This window comes from Acomys minous, assembly GCF_964271855.1.
Source record: "Acomys minous genome assembly, chromosome: 3".
In the NCBI taxonomy this organism is placed as follows: Eukaryota; Metazoa; Chordata; class Mammalia; order Rodentia; family Muridae; genus Acomys; species Acomys minous.
The window spans coordinates 116,955,378-116,972,045 of NC_140485.1; the positions used below are offsets into that span (position 1 = coordinate 116,955,378).

The 16,668-nt window shown below is 39.8% G+C and overlaps 1 protein-coding gene across 9 annotated transcripts in view; it reads left to right on the forward strand.

Moving 5' to 3' along the window:
• EYA4 (EYA transcriptional coactivator and phosphatase 4) overlaps nucleotides 1–15,096 on the forward strand; it is a 224,079-nt gene extending 208,983 nt beyond the window's left edge. For 8 of the 9 annotated variants that reach the window (XM_084775148.1, XM_084775150.1, XM_084775147.1 and 5 more), the window contains 6 exons: nucleotides 1,050–1,108; nucleotides 1,207–1,367; nucleotides 3,776–3,890; nucleotides 6,241–6,362; nucleotides 8,349–8,449; nucleotides 11,776–15,096. In XM_084775148.1, the coding sequence (XP_084631274.1) occupies nucleotides 1,050–1,108; nucleotides 1,207–1,367; nucleotides 3,776–3,890; nucleotides 6,241–6,362; nucleotides 8,349–8,449; nucleotides 11,776–11,856 (639 nt within the window). In that variant the 3' untranslated portion in view covers nucleotides 11,857–15,096. Of the gene's footprint in view, nucleotides 1–1,049; nucleotides 1,109–1,206; nucleotides 1,368–3,775; nucleotides 3,891–6,240; nucleotides 6,363–8,348; nucleotides 8,450–8,489; nucleotides 8,591–11,775 lie in introns of all 9 variants that reach the window. The other variant, XM_084775155.1, reaches the window with a different exon arrangement.
• The last annotated feature ends 1,572 nt before the right edge of the window (nucleotides 15,097–16,668 follow it).

The window sequence follows — 16,668 nt, forward strand, 5'->3', positions numbered from 1 at the left end:
CTGCAACAAATTTGAGGTCAAGTCGAGAGTTTTTCATAATATGAAATATTTTCAAATTTAATAATTTTAAAACTAATCTTTGAACGGTAAGCACTACTTGTAGCAGCAAAATCGTAGGGAATAAGTAAGATAATCTAAAGCTGGAGAACGTAGTAAAGTAGTAAAGCACTTGCATAACATGCACAAAGCCTGCTTCAGTCTCCTTCTCTCCCTCCCTCCCTCCCTCCTTCTCTCCCCCCTTCTCTGTCACTGATTTCTTGTGAATTTTAATAATTTGTAACTGTTCATCATGGACTTATTCCTCTAAGGGCTAGGCATTTCAAATCTCAACAGCAAATTTCACCTTAAAGACTACTTACAGACTATTTAAACACAGAACAGGATTTTTTAGAACCCCAAAGAACCCAGTTCTCGTGTGGAACCCACTATTTGCTTTAAGCAAACTCTGAACTTGAAATCAGATCCAATGTGGACAGTCGTACCAAATTTGTTTTCCTCGGATACCTTTGGGTATGTAAATCTTCACAATCTTAATTTTATTCGCTGAAATTTTAAAAATGCTAAATCCTGATTAAAAAAAAAAAAAGATGTCAGCTTCCATGGCTGCTAACCTCCTTCTGTGTCAGAAAACCAGGACTTGAAGTAAAGTAACACGCCCACTCTAGAGGGGAAAAAAAAGGCAGGAAGCCCTGGGAAGCGACTACTTCAGATGTTCAGTCTGGAGGCATGTTAGGTATTTTCAGATTAGCAGGGACACTGATCTGGAAGCTTCAAGAGCTCTTCCTATCAGTGATGTTAAGATTGAGTTTACTTTTCAAAGCACTCCATTTCCAGACTGCTTTATGTGACCTTATGGATTTAGATCTGAGAGAAGTGGAACCATTTCCCTCTGTGCATAAGAAACTGAGCCTCAGAGAGAGGGAGGGAGGGAGGAATGGGCCCATACTGCCATCTTGTGGCCATAGCCTGATGCCACGGGAAGATGGAAAACCCTTTCCGGTGCGACGTGCTCTGGAGATAGGTAATGCCTGATGTTTCCATCTTCCCAGGAGTGTGATCAAGTTCATATCGACGATGTTTCCTCAGACGACAATGGTCAGGACTTAAGGTAAGCCACGCCTTTCCATCTTCCATTTCCTACAGAAATTCAGCCATGGAGTTTTGCACATGTAATTATTTCTTTTTAATGTATTTTGGGTGTTGCAGTACCTACAGTTTTGCAACTGATGGCTTCCATGCAGCTGCAAGTAGTGCAAACCTTTGTTTGCCAACAGGTGTGAGAGGAGGAGTGGACTGGATGAGGAAGTTGGCTTTTCGTTACAGAAGAGTAAAGGAGTTATATAACACTTACAAGAATAACGTCGGAGGTACGTGCGGCCTGCTCCGTCCGGGTCAGCGCCCTGGGTTTGGGTAGAATTCAAACCGTCGTTTCACAGTGTAGATCCGGGAAAACACATCAGTGAGCCTGCATATTTGCTCTCTTTTAATTACTAGGGGGAAATTAAATGGACCCTTGTGAAAAGGCTTGGCCATTTTTATTTTTTATTTATTATTATTATTATTATTATTATTATTATTATTATTATTATTATTATTATTATTATTTTGGCAAAACCTTGTGTTCCATCAAGATTTACAGCTGGATGCTTTCTCTGCTTCGACCGTATTACTCTGACATTATCATTAACAGCAGACAAATGAGGGAGACAGTCAAAGGACCCTTGTAAAGATGAGAGCCACAATTATTAAAAGAGTCGGTGACAATCACTGTAAGCATTCACAAGTGGCAGCTTGTGAGAATTCAAAATGCCCAGCAGATCTCTTTAAAACTCACACATCACCTGAAGATATATCTATCCCACATATGATACAGTGCTCGCTATAATCACTGTGGATTTTAAAAGTTCTAATACTCCTAAGGCAGGGTCTAAGTCACACTATATTTATCCATAGAATTGGAGGCAGTATTTAAAGCTTTAGCCTCAAACTGCAGCCCTGGATGTTTTTCTAGATGTAGGGGGCGAAAAATGAATCTTTTTAATTGTTAGAATCATTTTTAGGTCAACAAATTCCCAAGATTAGGTCCAAAGTCAGGCACATACAATTATCCTAGCAAGGTGTTTTTCTTTTAAAATGAAATGTGTTTGAGGAACAAAACCCCGAAGTAATCCAAAAGGAAGTTATTTTTCTAAGTACGTGCATGCATTCTGCACACGTATGCCATCGAATCAAATAAATAAAAAATTTCGTCCATATAAATACATTACACCCTTGAGGGTGGGGCCTACTTGTCTGTTTTCCTGTATTTGCTAGCATTGACTCACATCAGTAAGTGTAAGAAAACAACAAGGCAGAACCACAGACAGTGTGAACGTCTGGACCAACAGGAAGCTTGGACAGGAAACTCTGCCCTGAACCCTGCAGGCTCTGCATCACTCCAACTCCTGGGTGTAGTAACCTAAGTCACTCTAATGCTTTGTACAAAAGACTTTTGTAAAATTAAATAGATCCTGTAGGTGAAACCAATTGTATGTATGTATGTATGTATGTAAACCAATAATATGTTTAATTTTTAAAAAACTAAATATCCCATTGAGAAGTCTGAGACTTTTTATATTTGCGTAAGCCCCCTTTACAGGGTTTTAATTATTTAAAAATCTAAGCGCATTATTTAAAAATTATATAGAAGTTAAAATATTATGGTTTAAATTATTTTAAAATTGAGAAGACTGTTAATATGTAATCTTATATCATAGAAAATTAAATTAATAATGTGAGAGTTTCTTTTCTGCCATCTATTAGTGTCTTTTATTGGAATGTGGAAAAATAAGACTTTCTAGAAAGCAAAAGTTTTAATATTAAATAGTACCTATCACATATTGTGTGCACTGGCTCCCAGTATGTGAAATACAGCTTAAGTGAGAAGCCTTCCTTTCGAATGAAGATTCATGTAATCTCATTTTATCATGAAATCAAGGTTGCTTTTCTTTTCTCTTTTTTAAATTTTTTTCTATCTTCTTTCTTTTCCCTTCCCTGCTGTCCTTCCTTTCTCCCCGCCCCCTTTTTTTTGGTCAGTGCTGGGGCCTCTTGCATACTAGTCACGTGCTCCACTACTGATGGGTATCCCGACATCTCTAAAATCTAACACACCTACCTACCTCCTCCCACCTCTGCTTATACTTGGATAACACACCTTGGAATTTCCAACATAGCTAATTATGTCTTTTTTTAAAGCACAAAATATCATTAAACGTAGGCTTCGAGAAGCATTGTAACAGCTGCATGGGGATGCTGTTGACACTTCCCTTAAGTGGAACTAAGATGGTGATGGGACAGTAGTTTAGGCAGCACATCTGCGTTCTTGCTGGAGGAAGCCCACCACTCCTGTCTAGCTGATGGTCCCCAGCCTCATCAATGGGATCAGGCCTAGAAGCACCTGGGCTTTGTAGCTATTAGGTTAGACCAGGAGGTCATGGGGATCGGGGAAGGGCAGGACTGGGGTCTCTTTTCCCTGTGTCATATCTCTAAGTGTCTAGCCAAGTGTCTGGCCCCTAAGTGTTGTCCAATAAGAATAAATAAGAATAAAAGAATAAGAATAATGAATAGTTAGCAATCCATTCTGAAAGGGTGAATCCATATTGATAGAAATCTGTTCCCCTTTATTTATGACACAAGCAAATAAGACGTGTTTATTCCAGACAGAAGGCACATCCAACTCCACAGTGCAAAGACAGTGTTCAACTCCTGACTGCAGCTTGTTTCCTTGGTGTTTCAGGACTCCTAGGCCCTGCCAAGAGGGATGCATGGCTACAGCTAAGGGCAGAGATTGAAGGCCTGACGGATTCCTGGCTAACGAATGCACTTAAGTCTTTATCAATTATTAGTACTAGGTAAGTGGGACTGTTACCCTGCCACTTCAGTTACATGGACGGTCTGGGTCCAACAACACAACAGAGGAAAACCGTTCCAGTTCCTAGCACTTCACCACATCCAGTGATACTCAGTGTGTGCATCTATGTGTGCTTGTGTGTGTGTGTGTGTGCGCACATGCATGTGTATGTGTGTGCATTTGTGTGCCTGCACATGTGCATGTGTGTATGGGTGCTTGTGTGTTTGTGTGCACATGCATGTGTGTGTGCGTGTCTGTGTGTGTGCACATGTGTGTGCGTGTCTGTGTGTGTACGTGTATGTGTGTGTGTGTGTGTGTGTGTGTGTGTGTGTGTGTGTGTGTGTTGGAACTGTAGGAGGGCTGCCACTTCCAGAGCACAGGAGATCACTTCTTTGAACTCATATGCCATCACAGTACTGATAGTATCACAGGTAGGTCACATAACTTGCTCTGAGAAGGCATCAGTTCTGTGTTGGTGACAAAGCGGAAGGATGGCCGCAAAATCAAAAGAAATGTTTTGTAAAAGGATGCATGGTGTAGTTCTAATAGATAATATGCTCCATTTACATGCATCAAAAACTACAAGGAAGCTTTGGCAACCTCTAGCCTTGTGTTGTTTCTATGAACTTGCTAATATAAATGACAAAATTATAAAGGCTAAAAAGCTGTTTTCCAACTTTGTACTATGAATGATAACTCAACAGTAGTATACATTTGGGAAGTGATGGCTGGTGGGTTAGATATACCTTTGGTTTTTCTTACGTCATAGTTTCCTGGCTGAGGTGAACCAATATACAGTTAACCAATATGTGGGTAACACACAGGATTAAAAAGAGGTGTCCTCCAGACAGATAGCAGATATACAAGATGTCTGCCAGAGTAAGAGAAGAGCCCAGTGTTTAGGACATGAAAGTAAATTAATGTGTCAAATCTGGCATGTGGTTCCTTCCTGATCTCATGGCCAGAAGCTATAACAGAGAACCCTTGTTATGATGCGGGTTTGCACTCAGCTTCCTGTGTGAACTGGGGCAGGCTCCAGCATTCTGCTCAGTTCTTAGCATCACACACTAATGGAATCCCCGACAGTCGTAGCATCTCTTGGGTCCAGCTTGGTAGTTCCTGGAAGCTAGTCTGTGGAATCTGCACAGGAGAGAGAGGTGCCAAGAATCCAGCCTCAAGAGTCAAGTGTGGGACAAAGTTTTCCACTGCAAATGCGTGAAATGTTGGGCTCAAAATGAGTTAGATTTTATTCTGTGTCTGGAAAGGTGGAAATTGAGGTGGATGTGTAGGAGTCTTAGGAAGGACATTATAATTTTGTATGCAAGAACTGTCTGACGAATAAAGCTGCATGGACATGGGACTTCAGGCAGCAGGATATCTGTAACTGTGGCATAATCCACCCAAAGGCCAGAGACTCTGGGCCATGTAAAGCTTGAAACTGTGCGCAGGATGCAGAGTCACGTGCATTTCTTTAAGAATTAAGTCAACAGCTTTTTATAGATTTTCTATGACGGCCCTAAATCAAGGATATGTGACATTAAGAAATGAATAGATGAATAAAAAGAAAAGTTCTTAGAAAAACAAGTCCACACACACTGACTAATTAGGTGCTGTGAAACTTGATAAGTTATCCAGCTGTTTCGGTAGTAACATATTGGAATTTCTCACAGAGAACAAAAACATAGGGCAAACAAATTATTTGATAAATTATGTGTCAGAATTCTCAGCAAAGCTGAGTTGTCTTCTTACCGTAAGTGTTCTATCACTAAGGAAGTAACTCCAGGTACTGGGTGGGGTGGGGGAAACAAAAAAAAAAAAAACAAAATAAAAAGCCTCAAGATAGCATTATACACAGTCACGAGAGGCCGAAAACAACCTAAACAAATTTTTTAAATTATGTTGAAACAACTGGTAGAAGTGTTTGTTTGTAGGTAATCTGAGGATAATAGACAAAATGATATAAGCCATAGACTCAGAAAATCAAGGGAGCAGAATAAGAAATTGTTTATGTAGTATATAATTCCTAATGGGAAAATACATCCCCAATGAAGACAGAAGTGATCTCCGAATGGGTAATTAATTATTGCTGCTTCTCACTCCCTTCTTTGCATGTGTCCTTTCCAAGTTTTCTGTTGTAGTGTTGGTAGTTTTGAAAGATGGCCTAAATGCTCACGTGACATAATGAAACCATTTCAAAGCCACGTCTCCAAACTTGAAAAAAGGTCTCCGTCTTAACTCCCCCCCCCCCTGCCTTCTCCCCATCAATAAAAGTTAGATTGAGCATCTTCAATCTGTACTGGTACGAGTTTCTTACTACCAGAAAGCAAATGCCTCCGCTTCATCCCTGCTAGGAGTAACTGTGTAAACGTCTTGGTAACGACAACCCAGCTGATCCCCGCTCTCGCGAAGGTCCTACTCTACAGCCTAGGAGGTGCTTTCCCCATTGAGAACATTTACAGTGCAACCAAAATAGGTAAGGAGACGTGTCGAAGTGCGCTACAAAGTGTATAGTCACGCTGCGGGGTGTTTCACACATACGTATTTATACAATTGTGTATTATATTTCTATTTCTGCATGGGTCTTACGTAATCAATTTTCTATCATCACACCCAGAAAATTTGGAAGAGCATCAAATAACAAAAATCATATATGATTCATGATACCTGTGTATGTTTTTTTAAAAAAATAATTTATTCAGATTCCATGCCGATTGTTATCCCCTTGCTTGTATCTTCCCATTCCCCTCTCCCTCCCTCTTTCACTCTATTCCCCGCCCCTAGGTCTGTGACAGAAGGGGACCTCCTCCTGCAATATCAAGTCTCATCTGGATAGCCTGCTTCCCCTTCCTCTGTGGGCTACCAGGCTGAGAGCTCTTAGCTAGTGAAATACTAAACTCAGTATTTAGACAATGCTAACTCATTCTGCCCATGTCACATACTATTCTAGTATATATTGTCTGAGCATTACATGTTCCAGCTACAGTATTTAATAGTTCAATTAATATGAGGCACAGAATTATACATTTGCATATTCAAATAATACTAATCTAAGGTTCAAAAATACACTATCTTGGCATCATTGGGAAGTCTCATATTAATTCTACAGCAATCAAAAAGTAATTTCAGGAACAAGTGAAAAAATTTCATAAAGCATAGTATGTCATTTTAATATTCATTACATGGGTGTCTGGAATATGCATTTCTTCCCAACACACAGTAGTACTCAAATAATTACAGCCTCTATGGGCCCATCTTAAATATGGTCTGTGGAATCTGACTTCCAGTTACCATGCCAAAAAAGAAAAGAAAAAAGAAAAAGAACCCAACAACTTCAGGTTTTGCCATCTTGAGAGAGTAAAAGATGTGGATGAAGCTCCTGGGAGAGCAAATAGGTTATGCAATGTTGCAATGTGCCCTGCAGGGCAATAAAATTACCTGATGGCACTTTGGCAAGTTCAAAATCCTAAAATCTTCCACCCAACATGGCTAGCCCTAGGTCTTGTGAAGGTTGCAGACATTTGGGGAGAACAGTTAGAGAGAGTCAATGTGCCACATTGTCATGCTCCTTACAAATCAGAGCCTAGATTCCAGTGCCATGTGACGTTCTATGAAGATACACAGATTCTGCTTATAAGATTCACAGGTAGAATGTGGTTTTTTTTTTTTTTTTGAAAACAAAATGATTGCTCTATCCAAATAAACATTTCTTTTACTTAAAGGATGATGTTCTTCCCGTTGGCCATTTTTTCTTTATATTTAATCTGAGAAAATCATTATTATTTTTCCTTTGTCACTAGCATTTTTTTAAGCACTCTGAACTAGCAGAATAAGAAAGACAAAAAAAAAAAATCAAAAGTATCAATGGCTGCAAGATCATTCTTGAAATGAAATTCAGGAAAAGATGCCAATGTTATAAAGATAAGCATGGCTGCTGTTTTCATGGCAATTCCTCAGGGCGCAGTCAGCGACTGGCTTCAGTCACTGTTGTGGCCAGTTGGACAGCATGCTTGATACAATTAATCTGACTATATCTGCTCCCATACATTTTTAAAGGAGTTATTTATCAACATAAATCTCTCTGTCAGTACTCAGTTTTCTCCAACAATATATCCAAGTGACTTGCCTACCCAAAAGACAAATTGGATAAAATTGATTCTTAGGATTAAACAAGTGCTGTAGAAGCTTGTATTTGCCTATAAAGCTGCTCTACTTCTCTTTCAATGGAGTGAAAACACACGAACATTTTAACCAGGTCAAATTCTCAAACCTACTATCTTTCTTAAAGTATCAAAAACGTCTGTTTAATAACCTATCCTAAATTAAAAGTGCATGTTGATTTGTAAATGCAGAGGTCATAGGTCACTCAAATGTTGTTCAAGAGATATTAAGTTAACACTTTGTGACTGTCTAGGCTAATGAGTACTGTGGCCCGAAGAATAAGCAATGCATTGTTTTTCAGGCAAGGAAAGCTGTTTTGAGCGTATAGTGTCCAGATTTGGCACTAACATAACTTATGTTGTGATTGGAGACGGCCGAGATGAGGAGCACGCTGCTCACCAGGTAACTTCGCTCTGAACTTTTTATCTCATTTATCTTCCAGGAAAAGAAAGTTGCTTTGAACGAATAATGCAAAGGTTTGGCAGAAAAGTAGTGTATGTTGTAATTGGGGATGGTGTAGAAGAAGAGCAGGCAGCGAAAAAGGTAACCTGTCTCAAACACTGTCAGTGTGATACTTCTAGTGCAAGCCTTTTTGTTTGCATCCCTGTAGTCTGGCCCAGTGGCAGCTTGACATGTGATTGATGTCTATAGATGCAAATCAACAAGAGCATGAGAGAGTCGTTGTTGACCTGCAAATTAACCATTTGGAGTCTAGCATTTTATGCCTGGAATTTGAGAGGAAATAGAGGAAAATTTATGTATATAAATGCATAAAAATATATTCATACATTTAGAGCATATGTTTAACACACAAACATATGTCCACCCTGTGCACACAGAAGTAGATAAACAAACTCAAGAAACTTACCAGAGGAAGAACTTTTAACAAGCTTATAGCAGAGTCAGTAAAGGAATCCTTGACTCTCAAATACCACGTGTTCCTCCAGTGCCTGGAGACAGGCAGAGCCCTTGATACCAAATGCTGAAGATAAATTGGATAGCTGAAGGAAATCTCACAAGGAGCCTTAATCAGCATGGTTGCAATAGGTACATTGTTTGTAATTTCTGTGCCATCTTGCCTTAGAGTTTCAAAGGCAACGTTCCTCACATCTAGAAGTTTCTCACATGTTTCAGTGATTCATTGGTACTTGAGCTCCATGCAGCTGGCTCTGAGCATTTACAGGAGATCTCATGGGCTCTACTTATTTAAATGAGCTTTTTTATCTGATAACATATTTCTGAGGAGGAACCAGGGCAGTTGTGAGATCACTAAGTGATTGGCTCAGCACTAGACAAGAAATGATATGAAATGAACTTTGTTCTCCACACCAGACAACACAACACTGTGCCCTCTGCTTCCTTCTCTGAAGAGCCATGAAGTAAAAGAAACTGTATGTGACATTTTCACTTATAAAAAGAAAGTTGTCCTCCTTCCCTATAGGCTAATAAACACACACACACACACACAAACACGCACACACGCACACACGCACACACACACACATACACACACACACACACACATCACAGTGTTGGCCCAATTGCTATCTTCTGTAGAATAATCAGAATAAACAGTTTCCTAGAAGAGTGTATAACCGTAACAGAAAGATAACCCAGTCAACCGAAACCCAGCAGACTGGAGAAGTGAAAGAGTTCTACCTGTGGAGGGTTTGCCCACACCGCTGCACCTGCCTCTAGCTTCCCCGTGCTTTTCCACTCTGTTAAGGGAGCTGGTGACATGAAGCTCCCTGGGTGTTAATCAGTGGTGGCTGTGACTCAGGATAGCATGCCACCTCCGGTCCCAAGGACGTTCTGTACGAGGTCAGGCCTGTAGCCTCAAGCAACCCAACCTGCCCTGCTTGAGATGTTTACGTCACACACAGATGCCATCTCTCTGGAGTTTATGAGCATCTGGGATTCGCGTGGTTTTAATTTTCCATGTTGGAAGCGTAGTCACACACAGCAAACAGCAGACCCTCAAACAGACACAAGTATGCCTTTAGCCTGGGTGAAATTTATTTAGGGCTAAGACAGAGTAACTAGCACTCACTTTTTGCAAGCCAAGAGCAAGGGGTTTGCTAAGACAGACTAATCAAGCCCATGCTAGCTATGCACGCTGGGAATGACGGACTACGGACATGCATCCTCTGCTTTAAAGCTCATGCTTCTGGGGAAAGTAGCCTGACTCCAAACGGATCAAATCATCAGACAGAATGCTGTTTTCAAATGGTTGTTTAAGTAGGTACAGTTTGGGTGATGGGTGACGGCTATGAATCTATTTGGAAACAGAGGTGGCTGGTTTCCCTGGCTCCCAGAATGCATGCTTTTCTCTGAACGTAGAAGTAATCGCATGTGCAGGCATACTGAATACTGTTTTATTATCGCAAATAGATCTGAGCTGAAATGCAAAACATTACACTTCTCAAGATTCTTGGCTCTAATTGAGCTAGGACCTGTGTTTATGTAATTTAAGAGGAAAAGTAAAAATCAATTCTTAGCAACAGTAGTGATAACCATACTCTCCTGTCAAAATACACAACGTGAGATGGATATGTAAAATTTAAATTTTCTAGAAGCCACATTCAAAAGTAAAAAGAAACAAGTAGAATCAGCTTCAATCATATACATTAATTGGCCCAATATATACCAAATATTATGTATCAACATCTAGTCTATATTAGAAGTATTGATGTGATGTTTATATTCCTATGTTGGTCTTAGTCTGGTTTTGAAATTCAGGATGTATTTTAAATTGCACTAAATATATTTCAAGTGCTCATAGCCATGTGTGGTTGGTGGCTACCATGCTGAGCAACAAAGAATTGTGTAACAACAATTATTATGATAAAACTTCATGTTATAATTTCTGCTACATACAAGACTACATTCCATTCATATATGTCCTAGAAGATGTTCTAAGTTCAGGCTAAGAAATTTATAATTTACTAAAGAACATTTTTTTCAGTATTATTTCCAATGAGATATTATTTACAATAGTCTTTTCTGTAAACTCTGAATGCTACATCTGTCATGCATACTAGTACAGATCCGGAAGGCCACAGACCAGCATACCGCCTAAGATTATCTCTGCCCACTTGGGAATGGTATGTCCCTGTTCAAACTGTACGTTTGAATCCTCTCCCTCACTCTGTTGTACTAGTGAAACGAACCAAGCCACCTGCCAGCTCAAGTTGCTAGCTATCCTAGACAAGTAAGAATATTAGCAACTCTAATATTTTTATCTTATTTAATCCAGTTCCAAATTGTTTTTTTCACATAGGTAGAAATTCATTCTGTTTCCCCCAAATTGCCAAAGGCCTATGGGTTTAGGAAGTTCATAGTCTAAATTTATCTTATTTTTAGCCAGGAAATGAACTTTCAGAAGTGGCATGCTGTCCCTCAGCCATGCAGGATTCCAATGCTGACTTGCTTTCCCCAATGTTGACCTTGCTGAAACTGATTACAGAGTAGAAATTAAACCATGTAGGAAACACGGTATTGGATGTTATACCATTATAATCCAGTTCAGATCTATTTCTTTATTCTTTGGGAAATTCCACCAGACCTCCACCTATGGTCATCCCTCTATTAAACTCCCACCCTTGAACCTGGGTGCGCAGTTCATCCTGGTGTGTGCAGGTGTCTCCGTGGGATGATGGTTAATGTCTGTCTGCATCCTTCATCCCTACCCTCTCCCTCTCCTTTCTCTCCTTGTCTCAACCGCACAGCACAACATGCCTTTCTGGAGGATATCAAGCCACTCGGACCTCTTGGCTCTACACCAAGCCCTGGAATTAGAGTATTTGTAACTGTGTTCTCTAGCTGGGGATCCACTTTTTTTTTTTTAATATTTCAAGTACACTGAATTTTTATGTGTGATCCAATGCCGCTGGCTTCTTCTACACATATAAACAACGGTCTTAAAGGATGAAATCATACTTGGAAGGAAAACTCCAGAGTGAAGAATTCAGGTTGCTGAATGGAATTAAACTTTAGTGCTACAGCAAAAGGAAACTCTATGGTCTTATTATCTTTACAATACTTTCATGGTTTGAAAACAATCTGTGGAGGTTGCTGACACACACCAAATGAGTCCTAACTGGAATTAACAGCTTTAGTTAAAGAACTCGAACCCGCCCGAGCCACAGCACCTGTTCTGCCTCCGACAAGGTGGTCGAAAACATTCCTCAAAATGGGAGCTCTTCTCAACCCTGAGGTTTGAATATGACTTTTAGCCTACCTAGCCCAGAAAATCTGAATTGGAATGCACTCAGACTGTGTAATGACAGTCCTATCTAGACCTGTAATTTGTGTAAATTATTGATGGAAATAATTTACTGTGACTTTATTAGCAGCTGACTCTGAAAGTGGATGCAACTTTTATTTGTTGGGGCGGGACAAGGGCTGGGGAAATGGGAATATAATATTGTCTCTCTTTTTTTTTTTTTAAGTTTGGCAAAGAGAATGTTCATACGGATGTGTTGTGCCTTAAAGACAAGACAGAGTTTGTGTGTTACAAAGTAACTTTGCTTAAAGTTTCTGTAGATAATGAAAGAAAAAAAAAAAACCAAAACAAACAAACAAAAAAATGTGATAATTCTTCACATGACCAAATTTAAAATTCAGGCTATATCATTTTAATACCAAATCATTAACAAACTGAAGCCTTGTTTGAATGAGAAACCAATAACAATAACAATACAAGAAAGCTTGCATTTTATTTCGGCTCTGAATAATTCCAGTAATCAGTATGAGTCAACTATCTGAACATCTGATCATAACCAGAAGGTTTGGGAGACTTTGGGCTCTTTGTTTAGAAAGTGAACTATATATTGAAGTCTCACATATCCTTTCTTACAGTTTTCTGGAAGAAAACTAAGAGCCATATTCATGTCAACTTACCCAATCTTAGTTTAAGACTGGATATGTGTCAGCTGCTTAGAGGATGATATCACGGTGCAAATCATTAGCAAATATCATCTAAGTCATCTTGAGAATGAGTTATGGATGTAGCTTAAAATGCACATTGAGTAGACACAGCGAAGTACATTTGTCTTTCATGCCATTGAAAAAATGAGTATCATCTGTGAGATAAGGCAAGGATACCAGATATCTCACAAGGAAAAAAAAACCCCTGAATCTATGAATGTTTTTATATAACATCATCATAAATTAATTATCAAACAAACTAGATCTTGACAGTATCACAAGGTCACAACAACAGTCTCCTTGGAATACATCAGTCCAGGATCTGCCCATTACAAACAGGAATACATTGCTTCCTCCTGTATGGTTGCTGCATAGCGCCTTCATTCATGGGCGGGCCTGTCATCACTGTGTCTGCATGTCTTTCTGTTTTGTTGCTGTGTAGCCCATATTGGTAATGCAACACAGATTCTCCTCTCATTTGCAATGACATGGTTTGCCCTGTGGAAGTTTAAGATGCCAAGAAGTGAACTATTTTCGTGGGGCGAGCACCCGAAGAGCTCCATGTTCTGAATGGCGTAAGGTGGGCCCTAGAGTCCACTTGTTAGTCACTGGCCCTCATCTGAGGCTGGCTCATCAAAGCCCCACACGAGACTTTACACCTTAAGTAAGATCAACACTTTGCTCAAAGATCACAATGAATACTCTGAAGGGCCATGTTTCTTTAGAGAATGATGTGGCCCTGTTTATGAAGGGCAGAAAGAAAATGAGCTAATTCTGCATAAGATGGGGACTTCTTATAGAATCCTTACCTTTTAAATGTTGTGGGTTTTGGTTACTCTTTCCCCCAATGCTTCAGTGACAAATTATGGTTGGAATATTTTCATACTAATAATATTAATAATAAATTTTACACTTCTGCTGGTCTTCAGCTTGAAAGTGGCTAAAAGGTCAAAGACTTTTTTTTTTTTGAATTACCACTACTCATTTGTGCACTTAAACCTTAAGTACTTATTACTACGACTAAAACAAATTCAGTTGGGCCAGTTTCTTTCATCGATAGACTTGTGCCCTTGGATCAAAAGTTGTAATTCTTTTTGAAGTCTGATGCACAAGGCTTCTTACACTGTTCCACTTGAAGGTCAGACATACTCACCTTTTCAAGCATCAAGGACTGGCTGCTGGCATCCTCCCGGCTACTTCTCATACATCCCTTTTCCCCTTGAGTACAGTCTAGGGGAAGCAGCCAGTGTAACACCTACAAGTGATGTTGACAGAAAACAGATTGTGTAGCACAGCCATGGTGACAGCCAGAGAGCTATGGGCCCAGCCTGGTTATTTGACTTTGAGCAGGCTCAAGCTACAACTCTTCCTTTCCCAGCTTAGGACAGGAAAACCCACTTTCCTCTCTAAAGACACAACATCAGCCAAACAGCAATAAAGAAAACCAGCCCCAGGGGCAGTTCCTACATTCTATGTTTATGTAAAATATCGTGCCTTATTATAAATGAGTTTGAAAACTGTTCTCCAACTCAAATGGGTTTTGGGCTATTACATATTCAAGCTTCGTATGATATTAGAAAAAAATAACTGCCTTATATTGCACCTTAAAAATATCAAGACCCTATCACTTGAGTAATAAAAATAGGTGGCCTGACTACAATATTATAGTGTACATCTAAAATGATTAAAAAAAAAACCTTGAAGAAATGTGTAAATCCAATTCAGAGGTGAAAATAAGATTTTAAGAGTATATGGTCTGTGCACAGAAATAGGTATTAACTCTCTTGGGAGCAAAGGTCAAAGTAGCTCCAACAGCATGCCCTACTGTGAAGCTTTTGTAAACTACTCACATGTGACGAGCCTACATCCTCAGCATCCTCAGTGAATATGGTGTTTAGTATTTCTCTTCAACCTAAGCCTCGTGAGCCAAAGCTGCATTTGACTCCCAGCTACAGTGGCGTTATGGGGATCTCACAGTCAAAGTCAAGAGTTTCTGTTAAGTATGCATAAAGGATAGATTATCGGGGCATACATAATTTAAAGAAATGTAAATTAATATTAAAAGCTTGTAAAAATATGTACATCTTTACTATTTCTCAATAAATACCTTTGCAACTGTTTTTTTTTTTTTTCCTTATTCTCTTCATTCTTCCATTTTGTAGAGATTTTAATGTGCATATATCCGCTCGGTTCTAAATAGCATGAAATTCACACTTAGGTCTCTGAATGTAGTGTTTCCTTTGTGTGTCTATGCTGAAGCATTTTCATCGAAGGCAAACTGAAATATAATACAGTAAGTGTCACAAATGAGCACTGCAAAGTGGCTGGCTTATGAAAAATGTCGGCTGCCTGTAGGAACTCTCATTCATTCAAATATAGCCATAACACAGCCAAAATGTGCTAATAATTAGATAATGTCTATTAGGATTTGTACAAATTTACTATACTTATATTCATGTGTCTGAATGTGTGTGTGTGTGTGTGTGTGTGTGTGTGTGTGTGTGTGTGTCCCTTGTCATGTCCCACATGCCCTTGTCGGGGGTCAGACAACAACTTGTGGGACTCTGTTCCACAATTTGGGTTTGAGCTCAGGTTGCCAGTTTGTTTCTTAACCTGCTGAGTCCTCTCTCCAGCCCATAATAGAATATTTAAAGAAACTCAGTGGAGCGTGGCTGTAACTGTTATAATCTATGGTTCACTGTTATCAGCATCTTCCAAGGTAATAGAAAAGTATTTTAACAGAATGAATTTAGCAGCTTGTCATCCCATGCATGGGCTTAGTTTCTTTACAAGGGTATTGCTTACAAGAAGATCAAAGACAAATTTCAGAACTGCTTTTACTCATTCACAACTCCTAAGAAATGGCTGGCCTCCAAACATACAAACTGTGGAGGGAATTGTGTGAGGGTGCCCTAGCAAACAGTGCACGATCCCAATGTTCAGTAAAGCCCACCAAACCCAACGAGTGTGCTTAAGAGTAATTGAAGAGATGAACTTCTTCCTAGTCTCTCACATCTAATTACTACTGAAAGCTGAATTTTTGAGAAATATTAAATTTCCCATCCCCTGGGCTCCAAACAAGTATGTCTCCTTGGCCCCTTCAGTATACCTACGTGGATGAAAGGTCTCAGACGAATGTACGCACACCTCTCCCAGCCACATCGCATCTCTCTACAGTTACCATTTAGGCCATAAGCACCATTGTTTTCCACTTGTGCCACAGTTGGCCAGCCTCCAGTTGAGTGTCCTGATTGGGCCCTCACAAGCCTTGAGTACCTGTCATTACAGCAGCCAGAAAAGTCATTGGAATCAGAGCATGCTCTTCTGTTCCAAGAGGCAGCTACCAAATGCCCGCCCACCTCGTTCAACATAGGCACCGTTGTATGATGACTTATGACACCTACACCAATGGTCCCATGGTCCCAAGTGGTTCCTCTTCCCGTTTCACCCTGCTCCCAGTTAATCTCCTACTGCTGAATGTTTGTATTCTTGGCGCACACTGGCAACCAACGTCTGCAGAACTTCACCTCTAGTATTTCTCCTCCTCTAGAAGATTCCTACCGGGACATGTCCACTTCTTGTCTTCTAACACCCCTTCAGGTCTTTCCCTCAGTGTTATCTTATCACTAACAAGGTTCTAATCCCTGAAAGCAGATGTGTCTCCAGGTTTGTATTGAATAACATGAGCCCTT